Raw genomic sequence first — 17,165 nt, 5'->3', positions numbered from 1 at the left:
CTGGGTTAATGAGCTGCAAGTTAGCATAGACACAGTGGACTCCCTTCATTCATTTTGATGCATAGTCTTGATGAGTTCCTCATGCAATTAAACATAATTACGTAAAAGTAGAAGTCTTAGCAAGATATGCTCTGTAAGATGCTGTGGTGAGAGCTGTGCATGAAAGTGACAACAGCAGTTCAGAATAGAAAAGCTTGCAGTTGTTTGAGGCAATGGTGCAACATGGTGGTAGAATATATGATGTCATTGGAGGTTGTTGCAACGAGGAGGCTGAAAGGAGGCAGGCAGCCATGGTGGTGAAAAGTGAAAATTGTAGAGCTGACGCAGAAGCTTTGCCCGTGATAGGCACAGAATGCGGCAAAACATTTTCAACACAATAAGCAACACTCTAATTGGGTGTTCATGCCGTAACTATCAGTTGCTGACAAAGCATGTGATTTGTGATTCCTACAGAGTCACACATATTGCTAAGTATTTCCTTGAAATTTTTGGGTTTTCTTGTTGGAACTTGGCAATGTTGTTGTAACCTTATAAGGTTATTTGCATCTTGGAAGTATGTTTATGTCAGATAATGAATTATGTATGTATTATTCAGTATAGTACTCAAATACTTTCCAGAGTTTGGTAATTTTTACTCCATTTACTTTCCTAAATTGCTTGGAACAAAGTAAGTTAATTTTACTACATTTTTCTAGCGTTCTGTACAAGTTGGGTTGCAAGTGCTTGCAGGAGCAGAGCAGTCTATTGTTGTTAACTTTACTTTCATCCATTAAGCATGACAGCAACTCCTCTGGAACAATGTTGCAAAAAATGTTGTTTTAATCAGAAGACTTGCATAAATAAAAGGAAAATGAGACATCCACCCAAATGTAGCTAAGTGCTACAAAAACTCTTGCCTTTGCTTCTGAGTTGTTGATAAATTCAGCTTCGCCTGCCATCTGCTAGCCACCTGGTTAGCTCAGATGGTAGAGCAGCTGCCTCGGAAAGGCGGTGGTCCCGAGTTTGAATCCCAGACCAGGACGAATTTTTCAACTGCGAAGCTTTTCTTTCGGGGAACCTGTATGGGTTTCCTTTGTAGCACTTAGCTACATTTGGGTGGATGTCTCATTTTCCATTCATTAATTACTTCTCTACACCTTGCGGGTTTCTGCAGAACTATTACATCAGACTTGCATAAAAGAGCCAGGACAGCTGCTTCCAATGTTTATTCATAATGTAGCGCCGTAATATAGCGTAAAGGCACAATTACAAAGAAGAGACACAGAACACATCACAGGCTGTAGCATGAAGGCACAATTACAAAGAAGAGACACAGAACACATCACAGGCGCCTGTGACATGTTCTGTGTGTCTTCTTTGTAATTGTGCCTTCGTGCTACATTATGTCAGTGAGCAAATACCAATGAGACCAACTCCTTTAGCCTTTCATATTAGAAACACAGTTTTTGTGTGGTTGACTTCTCTTTTTCATGTTCTTTCTGCTTCTCTCACACAGAAACAGACTTGTCCAAGTGCAGTGACTACCAGGAAGTACTGATTCAGGAGAAAGCCAACAACCTTGTTCTTCGCAATGTTCCTGGAAGCATGTGGGTTGTCCTTGAAGATGACTTGGTTGGATGCTGCAAGCCTGGACAGGAAGTGGTGGTCAGGTTAGTCTTTCCATCACAAGCAGTTATGCCATGGGCATATCTCTGGACATCGCATTAGAAGTACTGCATTTACACAAATATGATGTGAGGGATAGTAATTTTTTGACCAAGAGGAAAAATGGGATGGTTATAATTGTAACTAAAAAGCTGCAATGCAACTGTAACTCTTATTTGTTTGTTGTCTAATAACTGCGGACAGACGGTAATATTATGTTAGAGCCGGCTGCTACCCCAGGACACAGTTTAAAAACTGAGGCTACTCCATTGCCCATATAACATGCACATGCATACCACAAGCACATAAACATATTAGGCTAGGAAAATGTAAATATCAACAAGACAAGAAATAAAGCTAACCAGAAGGAGTGGCTCATATGCACCTGCATTAAGTAACACAATGGAATTTCATTGTTCTTGCTCTGTGTATGGCACACATTAATGGAGACAAGAGGAACACTGAGTAGGAATGAAGACACAAACAGCAAAAAAGTGCAAGCTGCCAACTGGTTTATTGTCAGACCAGATCATATATTTAATTGAGCACAATGCGTATGTGTGGACAAAGTGGGGAATGAAATCAACAGATCCTCTCAGATTGCGTCCTCTCTGATCCTCTCAAAATAAAACAAGGAATGTATACCAACCAGCCCAATTCATCGTTTTGTTAAAAATAGTTGAAGTTAATTTCCACTCTGCAATAAAAATGATATTATATGCACACGCATGGATGTTATTGTTCATGTAGTCCTGAAAAAAAAAAAAGACACAGTGTAAGTAGGATTTGCAAGAATCCACAAATAAGGTCAAATTAATTAGCTTGCTCTTAGCTGTGGGCATTAAGGGGCTCTAAATGCCCACAATATTATGTCAGCATGGGCTATCAAAGTATTATTCCAAAGACCTTGTGGTGCTTGTTTCAGTCCAATAAAGGGCTTAGTATCAGAGAAAATCGCAACTGGAGAAATAAAAGGCAGAAATAATTGCTCAGGGAGTTTTTGAGAATTCTTATGTGAAATTTCAAAGAATTATGTAACGAACCATGAATAAAAAGAATAATTTTCAAGTGTCACTAATAGTACTGGGTGCAAATAAAATTTTGAGTATACCAAACATTTGCCGTACTTCTGGTTTCTATCTTCTCCAAGTTGGACAAGGTAAAAGAAATATTGTGCAGGTTTGCTGGCATGAATGTAAGCCATAGTGATGCCCCTGCTATGCGAGAAAGCCATGGATTTACAAATTTCAGTATGTATGCACCTATTATACAGGAAGTGTTTGTCTTGGCTCCTTGCAGCAAGCATGTAGTTTCTTTATTTTTCAGCATTCTTTAGGTTTTTGAAGTGATAATTGTCATGTTGGGGAGATCCACAAGTCTCCTTGTACTCGATTATCGCTCGGTTAGTTTCTCTCTGTAAGAAAGCTGGCTGTTGTGCACCTTGAACTGTAGCTGAAGACTTCTCATGCTTTGTGCAGTACAGTCGAGTGTTTCTACAAGGAATGCCTCTACAATGAAATGACCTTTAAAACAAAGGAATAATTCTGTCCCGGTTCTCGTGTGGGCCCTGCGGTGTGTGACCTTTATAACAAAGCGACCTGTATAACTAATTATTTCGGAGGCCCCAAGCACTTACTTATAAAGTCGTTCGACTGAATTTATAATTTGTTGCGCAGTAATTTGCAGTGTTGCACAGTTTTGTACATTAATAAATAAAGGTGTTTGCAGAGGATATGTTCTAAAAAGAAAGGATCAGACTGCTAGTCAAGGTTCTGTGAAAGGCTGGTCCGAAGTCGACTGCACGCTTCTGTGTGAGGAAAACTCCACACAGCAGGGATGGTTTCTCATAATATGTGTTACATATGCTGTCCAAAAGCTAATGGATAAAAACAACTTATTGCAGGAAAAAACAAAATTGCACCTAATATTATTCAAGCACAATAATGCAAAACAACATGCTCTTCTGAACATGTGCTGGTGTTTGAAGCATTGTTAAAGCAGCATAAAAATCAGAGCGAGAAATCAGACATCTCGAGAGAAGCTCCCACATTTTCACTGCTGCTGTCGTTTAAAAGATATGCACCTGAGTCGGCCAAAGTGCATTGTTTACAAATTTTGCATTGTTTGACTGCGGAAGTGCTACACCCGGCAACAACTTTCTGTGACAGCGCAGCGAAAGCTACGGAGCTGAAGCACACATTTTTTTACTGCACATCTGCATGCAGTAAGCGAATGTAAGCAACCGCAAGCTATGTTCCGTTAGACAAACTATAGCACTTATTATGTTTACTTTTTTGTTCAGGATTTATTTCATAGCAAATAAAAAGATTTCTTAAGGAAAGGATTTCCTTTTCTTGCTGTTCCTTGTTTTCTGGCTTTCTGGTATCCACATCTGGTTTTCTTTATCCTCTAAACTGCCTGCAAAACTTCGGCACCACTTGGCGTTGTAACACAAGAGCAAACGCTCCGCATGTAAGAGTGCATGTGCATAGCTTTGGTTGCGCTGCCACAGAAAGTTGTCATTGGGTATATTATTACAGTCTACGCTTATTGCAACGGAGCCGCATACAACAGATTTTCGGATATAACGAACCATATTTTGGCCCAGTAGTTTGTTCTACCTATTTTATTAATGCAACTAAGTTCGCTTTTAATGAGCTGCGTTACAGCAGACTATCGACTACAGCGGACGAAATTAGCGGCAATTTTTGTCAAAATTGGTCACATAATATGTAGTTCTGCGTGTCGGCATGGGCTGGCAAGTGACTTGCTAGAGTGAGGCGATGATCACGGCTCAATATCTTGCACACAAGGGAGGCAGGAAAGTGAGGCAGAAGTGCACAGTCTTTCACGTGCGAGGCACGAGGGGCAGGCGAGGGAATGAGTGGGGGAGGGAGGCTTCTACTCTGGTGGCTGCTGTGCTGTTAACAGCTTGGCCACGCAGGTGCTGTATCTTGAAAGCAATCTGCGATGTGGACTGAGTGTGTGCCCACGCAGGGATCGTATCTTCAAAGCGATCTGCGATGTGGACAAAGCACACCCAATGCTGGTAGCTTCATATGCGCTGTTCTTTCGATGTTTAGTTTGCATTGGAGCAAGAGACAGCACGAAGGTCAACTCGCTTGCTGCTGCTGCCGCGCTTATCTTGCTTAAAGGGATCCTGAAACGGTTCGGACAACTTTTGCAGACGAGTAGGGTACAGCTAAAGTTAATCATTCGCACCACAATTTGTGTGAAGTGTCTCATATTAAGAGAGCTATGGATGATTAGGAGTTACCCTCCTCCATACCCATGCATTTTCTCCTCAACTCGTTCGCCGAGTTATCGGGGCTAAGCTCCGCCTTCACTGGCTCTGCGTCGTGATGGCACATAGTGTCATCTACTTCTGCTTCTCTAGCAGCGTGCGTGCAAATCCTTTCCAACCTCTTCGCCAGCTGCTTGGCAGTTGACCACAGGCGAGATCTATTGAAGCAGTGTGCGTTGCGAGCATTCTGTCACAGTGCCGAATGTGTCTGATATTCTGGCAACCACAGGTGAGCTGGGCGTTTCGACGGATCAGTGGAGGCATAAACCCAAGCTGATGAAGGAACTTTAGCGTAGTCCTACGTGAGCGGCCTGATCGGTGTGCACGGTCCAGCCACCTGTTGGCACGGAACGTAACCACCCAAACAAAGAGCTAATATTGCTCTAAACAAGTGTAAAACATTTTAAACATTTACAAAAACAATGTGCTAACGATTACACTCCCGTGAAAAATTTACACCAACAGCAAAGAAGAATGCACTTCGTTACTGCTACTGTGTTTAGTTGAGCTCTGTTCCAGCAGGTGGCTGCACTGTGCAGACCACTCACGTTTGCGCTTATGCTCACCCGGCACGGTCAAATGGTAAGGCCTGGTCCCCTTGCACTTATGTTTATCCAAATACTGGACTTGCGAAATTCTGTTGTGGTAGTGTTCTTGCGGTGTAAAATGATGGCTGCGAACATGCAAATCCTGGTGCCGATCGGATAGCGACAGCCCGATGCGCTGCAGTCACTCCACTCCGATGCAGAGCACTTAGACACGTCAATTAATGATCAAAAGGGCCTACTCTAATGATTCAGTACGTTTGTACAAAATCATCAAAATCGTTTGCAATCGATGCTTCGCCTTTCATGCAAAATTGCAACTTCTTTGTTTTTTTTACTTTGGATCTTCGTAACTCACTCTTTGCAATAAAGCTGTTAGACATTGCAACGAAAGTTTCGGAAGTGAGGTATTTCGGATATTACGGACTTCGGATAAAACGGACCTTTTTTGTTAGATCATCAGGGTCCATTGTAACGAGAGTCGACTGTAGTGGAGGCCAGTTTCAACAATACCTCCTGTTGAAGTTTTATTTTTCAAAACTTCCCAATGTACTGAAAATGGCCAAATGTAGCCATAAGTTCAGAAGTGCAGAAGTGCAGCCTTCATTTCACATGGTACATAGAGTCGCTTGTGGGGGCATTTCGACGGCAACATTTGACAGTGTGTCAAAAAGATGTCAATCAAAATTATGAATATTTCTTGGCCCAGTAAGGAAAGAGTTAAAATGTGTTGCACATATGTCTAAACACACTTCTGATTGAATCTGCATAATTGATTATAGTATGTGTAAAGTATGCTAGAGAGAATAGTTGCCACATAAATGTCTGTTCGTTCACTGTACCAGTGCGTGGTCATGTAGAGAGTTCTGTCTGTTTATTTTTTTTTTAAGAGTAATGATTTGCATCTGTTGAGAAAAGGACCCAGCCAGGAATAATGACGAACAAGTGAATGTTTTCATGCCTAACATGGCAACTGAAAATGCAGCGTTCAGGTGAATCTGCCTCTCACAAGCCTGATAACTTGCAAAGTTCTTCTTATTTTGTTTTGCGGAGACAATTCACAACATCAGGCCAATTCCTCAAGTGGCACGGCATTTTCCAAGCACATCACAATCAAAATAGTCAAATGCATTTTATGCATTTCTGAGAGTTGAAATCTGGAGCCCGGAGAGTTGAAAACTGTGCACGTGACGAAGCATGCGCAAAAACTGTAATTGTTAATTAGGTATGCTGCTGTACATTAATACTTAATGATGTTGAAGATACAAGAAACATTCATATGCTGAATTTTCTACAGATAAATTATTCTGCACCTGAAGGTGTCACAACTTGAGTGAATCTCATTTGCGCAGTGGCATTCTCTCTGCACGCCAGCACAAGTTCATCCGTGGGCAGCGCCCTGACGTCAACTTTGTCTTTCATGCGCACAATGTGGAAGTTGCCGAGGAACAGTATGCTTCACAGGACGTCACTGCAGAAGTGGTAAGTGCAGCTCGACAGAGCTCACGTAAAGGGGGTGACCTGATGTGATGCTTCAGTCTCTTCTTCTGGTAAAGTCTCTCCATAAATTCTCCATGAATTCTCCATGAATTCTCATGAATCAACTGATTATTTTTTTGTAGAAACTTTGATTTGGTAAACAAGTCCCACCTAAAGCCAGGTTTGTTATAAGAGGGCTCTGCTACATAGCATGCTGTTCTGTTTTGTGCAGAAGAAAGAGTTCAAAGAATTCTGGGACGAGCACAGGGATTGTCCGCTCATTGGAAGAGACCTCATCCTAGCCAGTGTATGTCCTCAAGTGTATGGCCTATACCTTGTCAAGCTGGCTGTGGCACTGGTTCTGGCTGGAGGTGTTCGTGTGGGTAACATTTTATGTCTTGATTTTGGAACACATTTTCCAAACACTTTCTTTTTCAGCATGTGATGTCACTGATTATTTCTTCAACCGCTTTGGCTTTGTGGGCTCGTGCCTGCACAATGTTGTACTGTTGCCACTGCTTTGAGCTAGGCATCCATAACATAATGGAATACCGGCTAACCCAATCTGTTAGTCTCGTTTGTAGGAAGTAAAAAAAAATTTCAAGTTTATTACATTATTGTGACCATGCGGGTACCTTAAACAGAAAATTGTTGGGAAGAAATATTAGTAAGAAATGTTGCATTCTTATGAAAAAGGCTTAATTTCAGAGTTTTGGTTTTCAGGATTATGCCAGATTATCATTAGTGTGAAAGTTTCAACGCAAATTATTAACTTGAATATTGCAAAAAAGTATTGGTAATAAAGTGCCCGTGGCTCAACATACTGTGCTTGGTAAGTGCCTGCCTTTTCTTGTTGTAGTCATCACCTAATACATATTTCACTTTCGTGAAGAACTAAAGCCTCATAGATGAGACGTGTCAGGAGATGAAAAGGACTTTTGTTTTTTACACGGATTTTCATTTCCCGTGCGCTTTTCAATTTTTGAAGTTTGGTCAGTATTAAAAGTTTGCGCCCACTGTTTTGCATACTTGTAGTTATCATTTGCTTGATACTTTAACCAACTTTTCCTTTTTAACTCTCACTGGAGTAAATGCTTTCCTGAGGTTTGTTCAAGCATAATTCAAGTTGATTTAGGTTTTTCTTTAGAAATGTATCAAATAAAGATGTTTGCAGCTACTATGCTAGAACTTAGCACATCAGAAAATGTACAGAAGTCTAGCATTTTCTCATTTTATGCCTCATATAAACAAATGTGTAAGAAATACATTAAGGAAAAGACAGTTTTGGAAAGCGCAAAAAAAAAAGAACACCCTATTCCTAGCCTAAGCTTCATGATCCCTATGTTGACCAGTTGGTGTTGCCAGGATACATTGCCCTTAAATAAAACTGTAATCTAAATAAAACATTGTTTTCAGCTTTCGGTTGCTCTGCATGCTTGAAGTGGCACTTCAAGAAATATATACTGTATATGTGCATACCATGTCTATTTGCATAATGAATGCATTCATATACTTAACTACCCTTCCTATTTGGTCACTAAAAAGAAGCAAACTGCACGGATTACCTTGGCTCTGAGCTCATTTGCTGTGACAGCAGCATTCTCCCACTACTATAAACACTACCATCTTATTTTTGTTTGCCTGCTTCTTCCTCAAATAATTGTGCTCACTCACTACGGGGAACTGGATAAGATGCCCACCATGGTGGCGTAGTGGCTTTGGTGTTGCACTGCTAAGTCCGAAGGCATGGGATCAAATTCCGGCCCTGGAGGCCACATTTTGATGGGGGCGAAATGTAAAAACACCTGTGCACCATGCATTAAATGCACGTTAAAGAAACCTAGGTGGTCAAAAGTAATCTCGAGTCTCCCAGTACAGCATGCGTCATAACCATGTTGTGGTTTTGGCATGTAAGAGCCCAGAATTTAATTTATTTAACTGGCCAAGAAACTAGTAGCTGTAGGGTGGTTGGTTGTCGGGGAGGCATGCAATTGCATAAAAATAAATAATTTAAAGTAAGAATACAAAACATTTAGTGATGTTTAGTATTTAAACGGTAAATATAAGTTCGATGATATTACAGAAGGAAAAGTGTAGATTAGATAAATAAGTGGCGACTTTATCTCCCTAGGAGTGTATGCAACTTCTTTATAGTAGTGCATGCTCTGGAGTCCAAAATATGTGCATGGACAGACTTTACCACACTCAGACTCCCCATGTCTAAATAGTTTAGATTTACTTAGTTGAAATCTGTAGCTTTATGCCTTCTGTTTTCAGCAGCTTGGCCGAAGGCTTATGTTACATTTCTTGTTAAGGGCGGTAACATTTTACTATTTCAATATTCAGACAATTCATTCAGACAATTTTGTTGCATCATGTTTATTTTTGCTTCTATTGTGTGTTATTATGGAGAGGTTGTGTTGTGGTCAGTGTAATAATTTTAGAGAACTTCTGTAAAACAGTCATATTTTCTGTTTGCTTAAGGGACCCTGAAATGATTTTGGTGATCTTGTACAAACATACTGAGTCGTTATGGCAGGTCCTTCCGATCATTAAGTGACACATTTAAGCACTCACCTTGAAGCATGTAATTAATTATAAGGTTTTAAAAATGTACAACGCTACTGATTGCAGCGATACCGCTCCCTTTAGTTTACAGCCACCCCACTCCAATTGACGCATGTTGTGCATCTGATGTCAATGGGGCAATCTATCCAATTGGCTACCTAAGTCACATCATCAATAATTTTTCCAGCTTTATGGTGAACAAATGTTGTTCATAATAGTTGGAATGTTGGTAAATTTATTTCTATATATATATATATATATGTGTATATATATATATATATATATATATATATATATATATATATATATATATATATATATATATATATATATATATATATATATATATATATATATATATATGTAACAATTAACAAGAAAGAAAATATACAACAACAATTTATCACTACACTCAAGCACTTCTGACACACAGCAAGTGTTGTCTGCTTGTGTTACAACGTGCTCCATGTTGATGTGAGCTGTGCGGTCAGTGTTAATCTGAAGCATTCTTTTTGCAAGCACCGCGGCTTGCCCTTGTTGCGTTATGGGCTGCAAACGTAGCAATTGGCGATATGCCAAGGTAAAACATCATGTCCCACTGCAAGGTAGCAGATGAGCGGAGTGACTGCAGCACATCGATGTGCCAGTATCCGATTGGTGGCAGGATCTACGTGCTTGCAGTTGTCACTTCATGTCAGAGGATTACTACTATGACAGGGAGTTTTAGCGTGTCCGGTATTTGGGTAAACGCAAGCGCAAGCAGACTGGGCGTTTTACTGGATGAGTGGAGGTGCAAACATGAATGGTCTGCATGGTACAACCACCTAGTGGCATGGAGCTCACCCAGACAAACACACAGAGCTATTACAGCAGTAATCAAAACTATTCTATAACTTAGGATTTTTGGCGCACGAAAAGGGATGCGAGACAATGTGGCAAGACGCGGACACAGCACTGTCTGCCACTGTCTTGCGTCCCTTTTCGTGCGCTAAAAAACTTCAGTTATGGAATACCAATACGCCCTAACCTATGCTCTTTCAAGTCTATTCTACTTTGTTACTGGGGTAAATTTTTGGCAGGAACATAATCATGGACACATTGTCTTTTTGAACGTTGAAAATGTTTCACATTAGGTTAGAGCAGTAGTAGCTCTGTGTTTGGCTTGTGAGCCTCTGCACCACCAGGTGGCTGCACCGTGCAGGCCACTCAGGCTGCTCAAACCACTCACGTTTGCACTAAAGCACCTTTATAACATCGGTAGTAGTATGGAGGGCCTTAATTTACGCCTCCGTCCACCTGTAAAAATGCCCAGCTTGCCTATGATTACCAGAATACTAGATGTGCTTGGCACTGCGACACAACATCGCAATGCACAGCGCTTGGATAGCTCTCGTGGGGTATCGGTGGCCAGGCGGCGAGCGGAGAGGTCGGAGAGGCTCCAAGACAACCGGAAGTAGATGACATGATATCGCATTACGATGCAGAGCCTGTAAAGGTGCAGCTTAGCCCAATTTATTTGGCAAACAAGTTGAGGAGACAAATCATGTTTAGGGAGGAGAGTAATTTGTAATCATCTGTAGCTTTCAGCATCCATAGACGCATCTAAATGAAGCGTCCTTAGACACTTCACTTCAGCTCTAGGGCTATTGTTTTACTGGTGCTGTACCCTACGCATCTACAAAATTTGTCCAAACCATTTCAGGGACCTTTTAATTAATTAGGACAACGTTCAAGCACCTACCTGGCCGACATTTTGGCAGCGTGGCATATAAGAAGACCTCTAAATGTGAAGTTTCCTTATGCCATCTCTCAAATTTGTGTAAATCGGTGTTTAAGTGGCATTGTTGAAGTTATGTGTTAGACTTCTAGCTTTTCGAACCCCAAGAGTTATTTTGAAACCTCTGCCGAGAGGTTAATCAATTCTGAGGCCAGAACATTTACAACTGATGTCGTAAACGAAATGTTGCATTGCCTACAAGATTTCAGCAATTTCTTTCCCCCTGTACATTGGCCGCGCTGGGCACTTTGTGGTTGTCGATCCTGTGAGCTACTGTTTAAACTATGTTGCATTATTGCTGCGATGTCGTCGTTGGCATTGATGCCATCAAGGCATTTTTCATTGTCTCCCACCAGCCGCCTGATTCTTGGTGCAAACTCTATTGTGGGTATGTGCCGCATGCCTTCTTTGTGTCACTGACGCTCTTTTCATGAGCATGACAATGAAGGATTTAATGTCAACACACTGCCATCTTTTCAAGAACAATTTCTATGTGATACACATACTGTCATCCTCGTCCGCTACAGTATTGCTTGTTTGGCCTCCGAAATACATGCACAGGCATTAGCGCTGCCCTGAGTCTGTGTGAAGTGCAAAACCTTGAAATAATTGCCCAGCATTTTTGTTGACAGATAGCATTGTGGTTAGCATGCCCAACTCCCTAATCAGCACTGCTTGATTAACATCAGTTCGAATCCCAGTGATGGCTGTTGTAGATATGTGAGTAAATACAGTCTATAACATGAGTTTGTTTTATGTAGTTACCAGCCAGAGAAGGCACCTTGCATTTCATTCTAAATCATGCTGTAGGATTTTGATGTGAAACATCTTTAAAACCAATCAGGGGTGGTCACTTGCTAAAACCGCATGTAACAAAAACGTGTTATTGTTATCACTTATACCTTTGCAACAGTACTATGCACACGCCTTGCTTTGGTATCATTGTCTAAAGGAAAGAAGCCATTACTAAGTCTTGCATGGGTCGTGTGCACAGATATCACCGTTGTTGTGCCACCCCTGACACAGCTGGACCTATATTTAGCCTTGCATACGGCGTTCGGAGAGGCATAGCTCGACAGTACATCTGTCCATCCAAAGAGGAATGGTCGCATTTGAGAGAGCTCACTGTGCCTTAGTAGGTATAATCTATCAATCTCAAACTGGTGCTCATCAGGCGTTATAAGGCCTACAAGTGTGCAATTTGTTGCAGAAATTTAATGATTGCTCAGGTAGGGACCCCCTGCATCCAATGTGTAGAGTCCAGAAGTGGTGTGAAGAGACTTGGGCAGCAAAGCAGATGGATATCCAACCCTCTTTGTCTACGATGGAACTTGTCCATCTCTTTAGAGAGCGCAGGTGCAGGAAATTAAGGCAAATGGAGGAGCCCCAACCATCTACAGGGAATTTGTGTGTGCCATCAGTAAGGGGGTCATTTATATACCCTAGTACCCAAACACTCTCCGAAAAACAAATGAGACCACTATAAATAGGGAGTGAGCACGACTGAAAAATTTGACCATAAAAGCCCCGCTACCTATAACATAAGTTAAGCATGTAAGCTTTATAATGCTTGAATAAATGTAATATTTATTTGGTTGTGTCATTTCTGTACCCTAGTGTCCACACACCCTCGAAATGTTTCAGGTACCCCACTGTGGATGCGTCCCTGACATACAACCTGCCGAAGTTTTTCTCCTATTTCAAACTTAAATACAAAGCTACAAAACAAATACAATACAATACACAGTAAATAAACTAGGTTAGTCGCTACATAATTCTGTCATGAGCATTTGAGCCTAACTTTATTCATCAACTTGCAGCAAGGAGCCTAAAGCTTTGTTCAGAAGACCATCTGCTCTTTGTTTTAGCTTCCTGAATTGCCTACCAAGTTTCATCTATATTTTTGCATACTCACAAAAGCAATGGCCACTGGGGGTAAAAGTCACACTAAAGCAGTGCTTCTAGCAGAAGCATAGATCTTGAAGGCCATAGCACTGGCACAGCAGTATACTTCACCACCAGATAGCACGACGCTCCATCAGTTATGATACTTCTCCACTTTTGCTTCTGCCGGAGGCACTGCTTAGTTGTGACATGTATAGAAAGCCAGCTGATGCCTGTCATAAAGGTGTATCTGAATGAACACAAAAAGGGGCAGGGGATTGTAGGAGGTGAAATGAAAGAGAAGGTGGTTGAAGATATAATGCAGCATGAGGGGATGAGGACAAAAACATACACAATAATATTAGTGCCGCTGTGTATGTTTTCATTCTCGTCCAATCACGCTGCTTGTATATATATATTCAAAATGAACGAACTCGCATAAATCGAGTTGTTGCTGCAGCAGGTAGGCTATGAGTACAGAAATACCATTAGGCCCAGATGATAATGACTTCATTGCCTAGTGACTAAGATGTTTATCTAAAATGCTCAAAATGTGTTTCAGAGCCCCTTAATGTCTCCGCCTAAAGCCTCAAATATGTGATGAATGACTTGCTAGGCAAAAATAGATGTTTGACGTATAAGGACAACAGCAGCTCAGCACGGGGCACGGCTATAAGATATAAGGAACTGGTGAGCAACACAGCACACCAGTGGTTATTGGGCATATCACCTCAGAAAGTCTGTTGGGCCCTAAAGATTATTCCTGCACAGTTATAGTAAAAGGTCACACACAAGGCAGAGTTGAAATGTGTGAAAGGCTCATGTGAAAGTGGCTGTAAAAGTGATCATGAATCTTCACAAAGTATGTATGAAAACAGTGCCTCTGACTAATTGTTGCAGTAATATCTACACTAAAAGTGGACATGGAGGAATTTGGCCTTGTGTTAGGATCAATTGCCATTTGATGTTGCACTTGTGGAATGCCATAATTTCTAATTGCCCACAGACAAAACATTTGCGCACATACTTTTCTTCAACAGGGGCAGTAGAAGCTTGCACAGTGGACATCGCAAATTTTTCACAAGAAACTAATTACAATCACACGGCTACTGGAATCGCAACCTCTTCTTTTTTTGTAAATAATATCAACACTTTTCTTTAACTTTTCCTTCAAGACTTATACATGCCTCTTCTTTCATCTGACAACAAACACATGCTCTTTCACAAACAGCAGTGACCAATGTGAATTCATGCTGGTGCTAGTGTGATGATAGCCGAATGGTTATAGTACATGGCCTGGAATCCTGTAATCCCAAGCCAGATACTATTTTAAATCAGATGTAATTAGAAAACAGGAAGGATTCTGTGTTTGAATCCCAGTTCTACCAAAATATTGATTGGCATTTATTCTTCCTAAATCTTCAAGTGGTAAAAAATTCTTGCCAATTACTCATGTTATTTCTATATTGCACCTTTAAAGCTTGGAAACTATTTTAACTTCCAGCATTGTGATACAAGTGGCACTCGAATTCGTGGCGAATCCCATTTGCTCCTTGTCGGAGATCCAGGTGAGTTTTGCAGCTATTATGTACAACTACCAAGCCCTGGGTTACTATTTTTGTTGTGCTCCTAAAAAGGGTCCTGCAATGCTTTTTAATGCATTAGCTTAAGATACCTGAGGCACTTTTCGCGGGCTATGTATCTATGTTTCTATCTTTGTGTCTAGGTATGTTTATTTGTATCTAACCATTTTCCCACATACTTGGGTATGTGGGTACGTCACTGGGTAGTTTGTCATTGAATGGGTAGCACATCGAGCTGCTGTGCTGAAGTATTGGGGTTCGAAGCCAACCATTGAAGCAACTTGGGTCACTCAATATGTGGCAATGCGTACATATGTTCCACTCTTGAACTAACCCGTTTCATGCCAACATGGGTCACTGCAGATGTGGGAGTGGGTCGGTACCGTGTTCAAAGAAACTCTTTGACACCAGCTTGCAGTACTGTAGACACGGGACTGGGTAGGTACTGCTGTTTGAAGAAACTCTTTGATGCCAACTTGCAGCTCTGGGTATGCTTCACTAGGTCAGTGCCGGTCTCCAGTGGACCTCTTTGATGCGAACTTGGGTAACTGGTTTTGTCACAAGGGTTCCTCAAGAACAGCAAGCTGACACATAAGCAGGCTGTGCCACAAAATGCACTGGTTGTATGTGCCACTTTTCAGTGAATGCCCTTCACGCCAACGCTTTAGTGAGCTGTGCCATGAATGCACTATGAATGTGCATAAATGCACTATGAATGTGCCACTCTTCTGTGAACCTCTCACTAAGTTGGGTCACTGAGGATGTGCCACTGTGTGTGTGACAAGCGAGAGAGCAATTCTCAGTGTCTGCAGGCACTGGCGCACTATGCCTCCCATCTCAGAGGCCACTAAATGGTGCAGTGTGTCCAAAAGGAAGCATGACAGAGGAGCGTGGTTGCTGCATGGCACATTTTCCAGCATTCACACACACCGGTGTGCCCTGCATTTTGGAGGCCACATGCAGGTTTTGCGGTGGCAGCACTAGATGGCACTGAGTATATGTAGGGAAGTATGAAAGAGGAGTCCTGCTGCAGTACGTGCCTCTTACATAACTCGTTTTGACGGTGGCAATACGATACGTTGCTATATTGATTCAATACTAATGCATTACCTTTGACAGTCATTGTGAGATGGGTTCTGCTGCAATTTTTTTAATGTGGTGAATGCTGTGTTGCATCCCCGACTTTCATGCATGAAATTATCAGTGGCTTCAGGGGAGAAAGGTATAAAAAAACTAAACTGATAAATAAACATGTTCTCTAATATAATAAACAATTTTATCTGTTGTTCAGTTGGCATGTGGCTTCTGACATACCAGTAAATAAGCCTTCCCTGTCATGAAACAGGGTTCTCATAAACCTGCAGAGAGCCCACAATTTTGCTTGCAAAATTACCTACCATTTCCTGTAACTATTTGAAGTCTCTGTCACCATTTGTGCTTATTATAATAATGCTTGAAGCATGATATATATTGATAAAGCTTCTTTAGACATTATGACCAATCACTCCTTACTATCAGTACTACTTTGTCACCTTGCTGAATGCAAATGGTAAGCGTCCATAACATCAAAAAGTGCATAAAAGTGATCTAATCTTGTATTTCTGACCTTGAGTGACAATCGCTTATTTTGTGTTCTGCCAAGTCCCTCTGACTGGACAATGCTGTCATTCGTTGCTAAGGTTTCTGTATCCAACGACGCTGTACATTTGCATGCTCCAGTGCCTTTCGCACCTATAAATTCTGTGCAGTCATTGTGAAAAAATGTTGAAGTTTTGAATGTAGGTCATTCCTTATAAACAGAAAGTTCTATGTGCGCTTCAGTGTAATAGGTTCTGCTCATGCTCGAGTACAACAGTGGAATGAGTTGGGAATGTGGTGTGTCAGCTACCATGTTTTCTTAACTTAGCTAGGTCCAGACGTGACAACTCTGTGCACCGTGGCTCAGTGTTAAAGACATCTGCACAATTATCTCTCCGAGTTTAATTATGTATAGCTTTGCTTTTTACCTGCTCTTATGGAAGCATCTTTATTTACGTGAACAGGAACAGCCAAGTCTCAGTTCCTGAAATATGCAGCCAAGATGAGTGCTCGTTCGGTCTTGACAACAGGAATTGGCAGCACTAGCGCTGGCCTTACTGCAGCTGCAATCAAGGTGAGTTGGCAGCAATTTGTTCCATTGTATGGAACCAATTCATACGCAATGCAGACCGAGAAAGAAGACACAACATTTCACTGGACTCGCAACTGTCTGTGTTGTCTGTGCACTAGTTCCCTAGGATGCAACAAAACCAACTTGCCTGGTTTACAATTCTTGTACATACAAATATTTTCTAGTTGTTACTCGATTCTTGTGACTTGTACTGTGAGTGACTGGAGGTAAG

General features: G+C 41.3%; 1 protein-coding gene across 1 annotated transcript in view; it reads left to right on the top strand.

Moving 5' to 3' along the window:
* The window catches only part of LOC142571530 (uncharacterized), a 50,734-nt gene that overhangs the window by 11,809 nt on the left and 21,760 nt on the right, over positions 1-17,165 (top strand). The window contains exons 6-10 of the mRNA XM_075679962.1: positions 1,496-1,649; positions 6,846-6,975; positions 7,205-7,351; positions 14,706-14,769; positions 16,827-16,936. Coding sequence (XP_075536077.1) covers positions 1,496-1,649; positions 6,846-6,975; positions 7,205-7,351; positions 14,706-14,769; positions 16,827-16,936 — 605 coding nt within the window. The remainder of the gene's footprint in view (positions 1-1,495; positions 1,650-6,845; positions 6,976-7,204; positions 7,352-14,705; positions 14,770-16,826; positions 16,937-17,165) is intronic.

This window comes from Dermacentor variabilis, chromosome 2, assembly GCF_050947875.1.
Source record: "Dermacentor variabilis isolate Ectoservices chromosome 2, ASM5094787v1, whole genome shotgun sequence".
Lineage (NCBI taxonomy): Eukaryota > Metazoa > Arthropoda > Arachnida > Ixodida > Ixodidae > Dermacentor > Dermacentor variabilis.
Note: the sequence above shows the minus strand (reverse complement) of the source record. Positions and strands in the feature narration are given on the sequence as shown.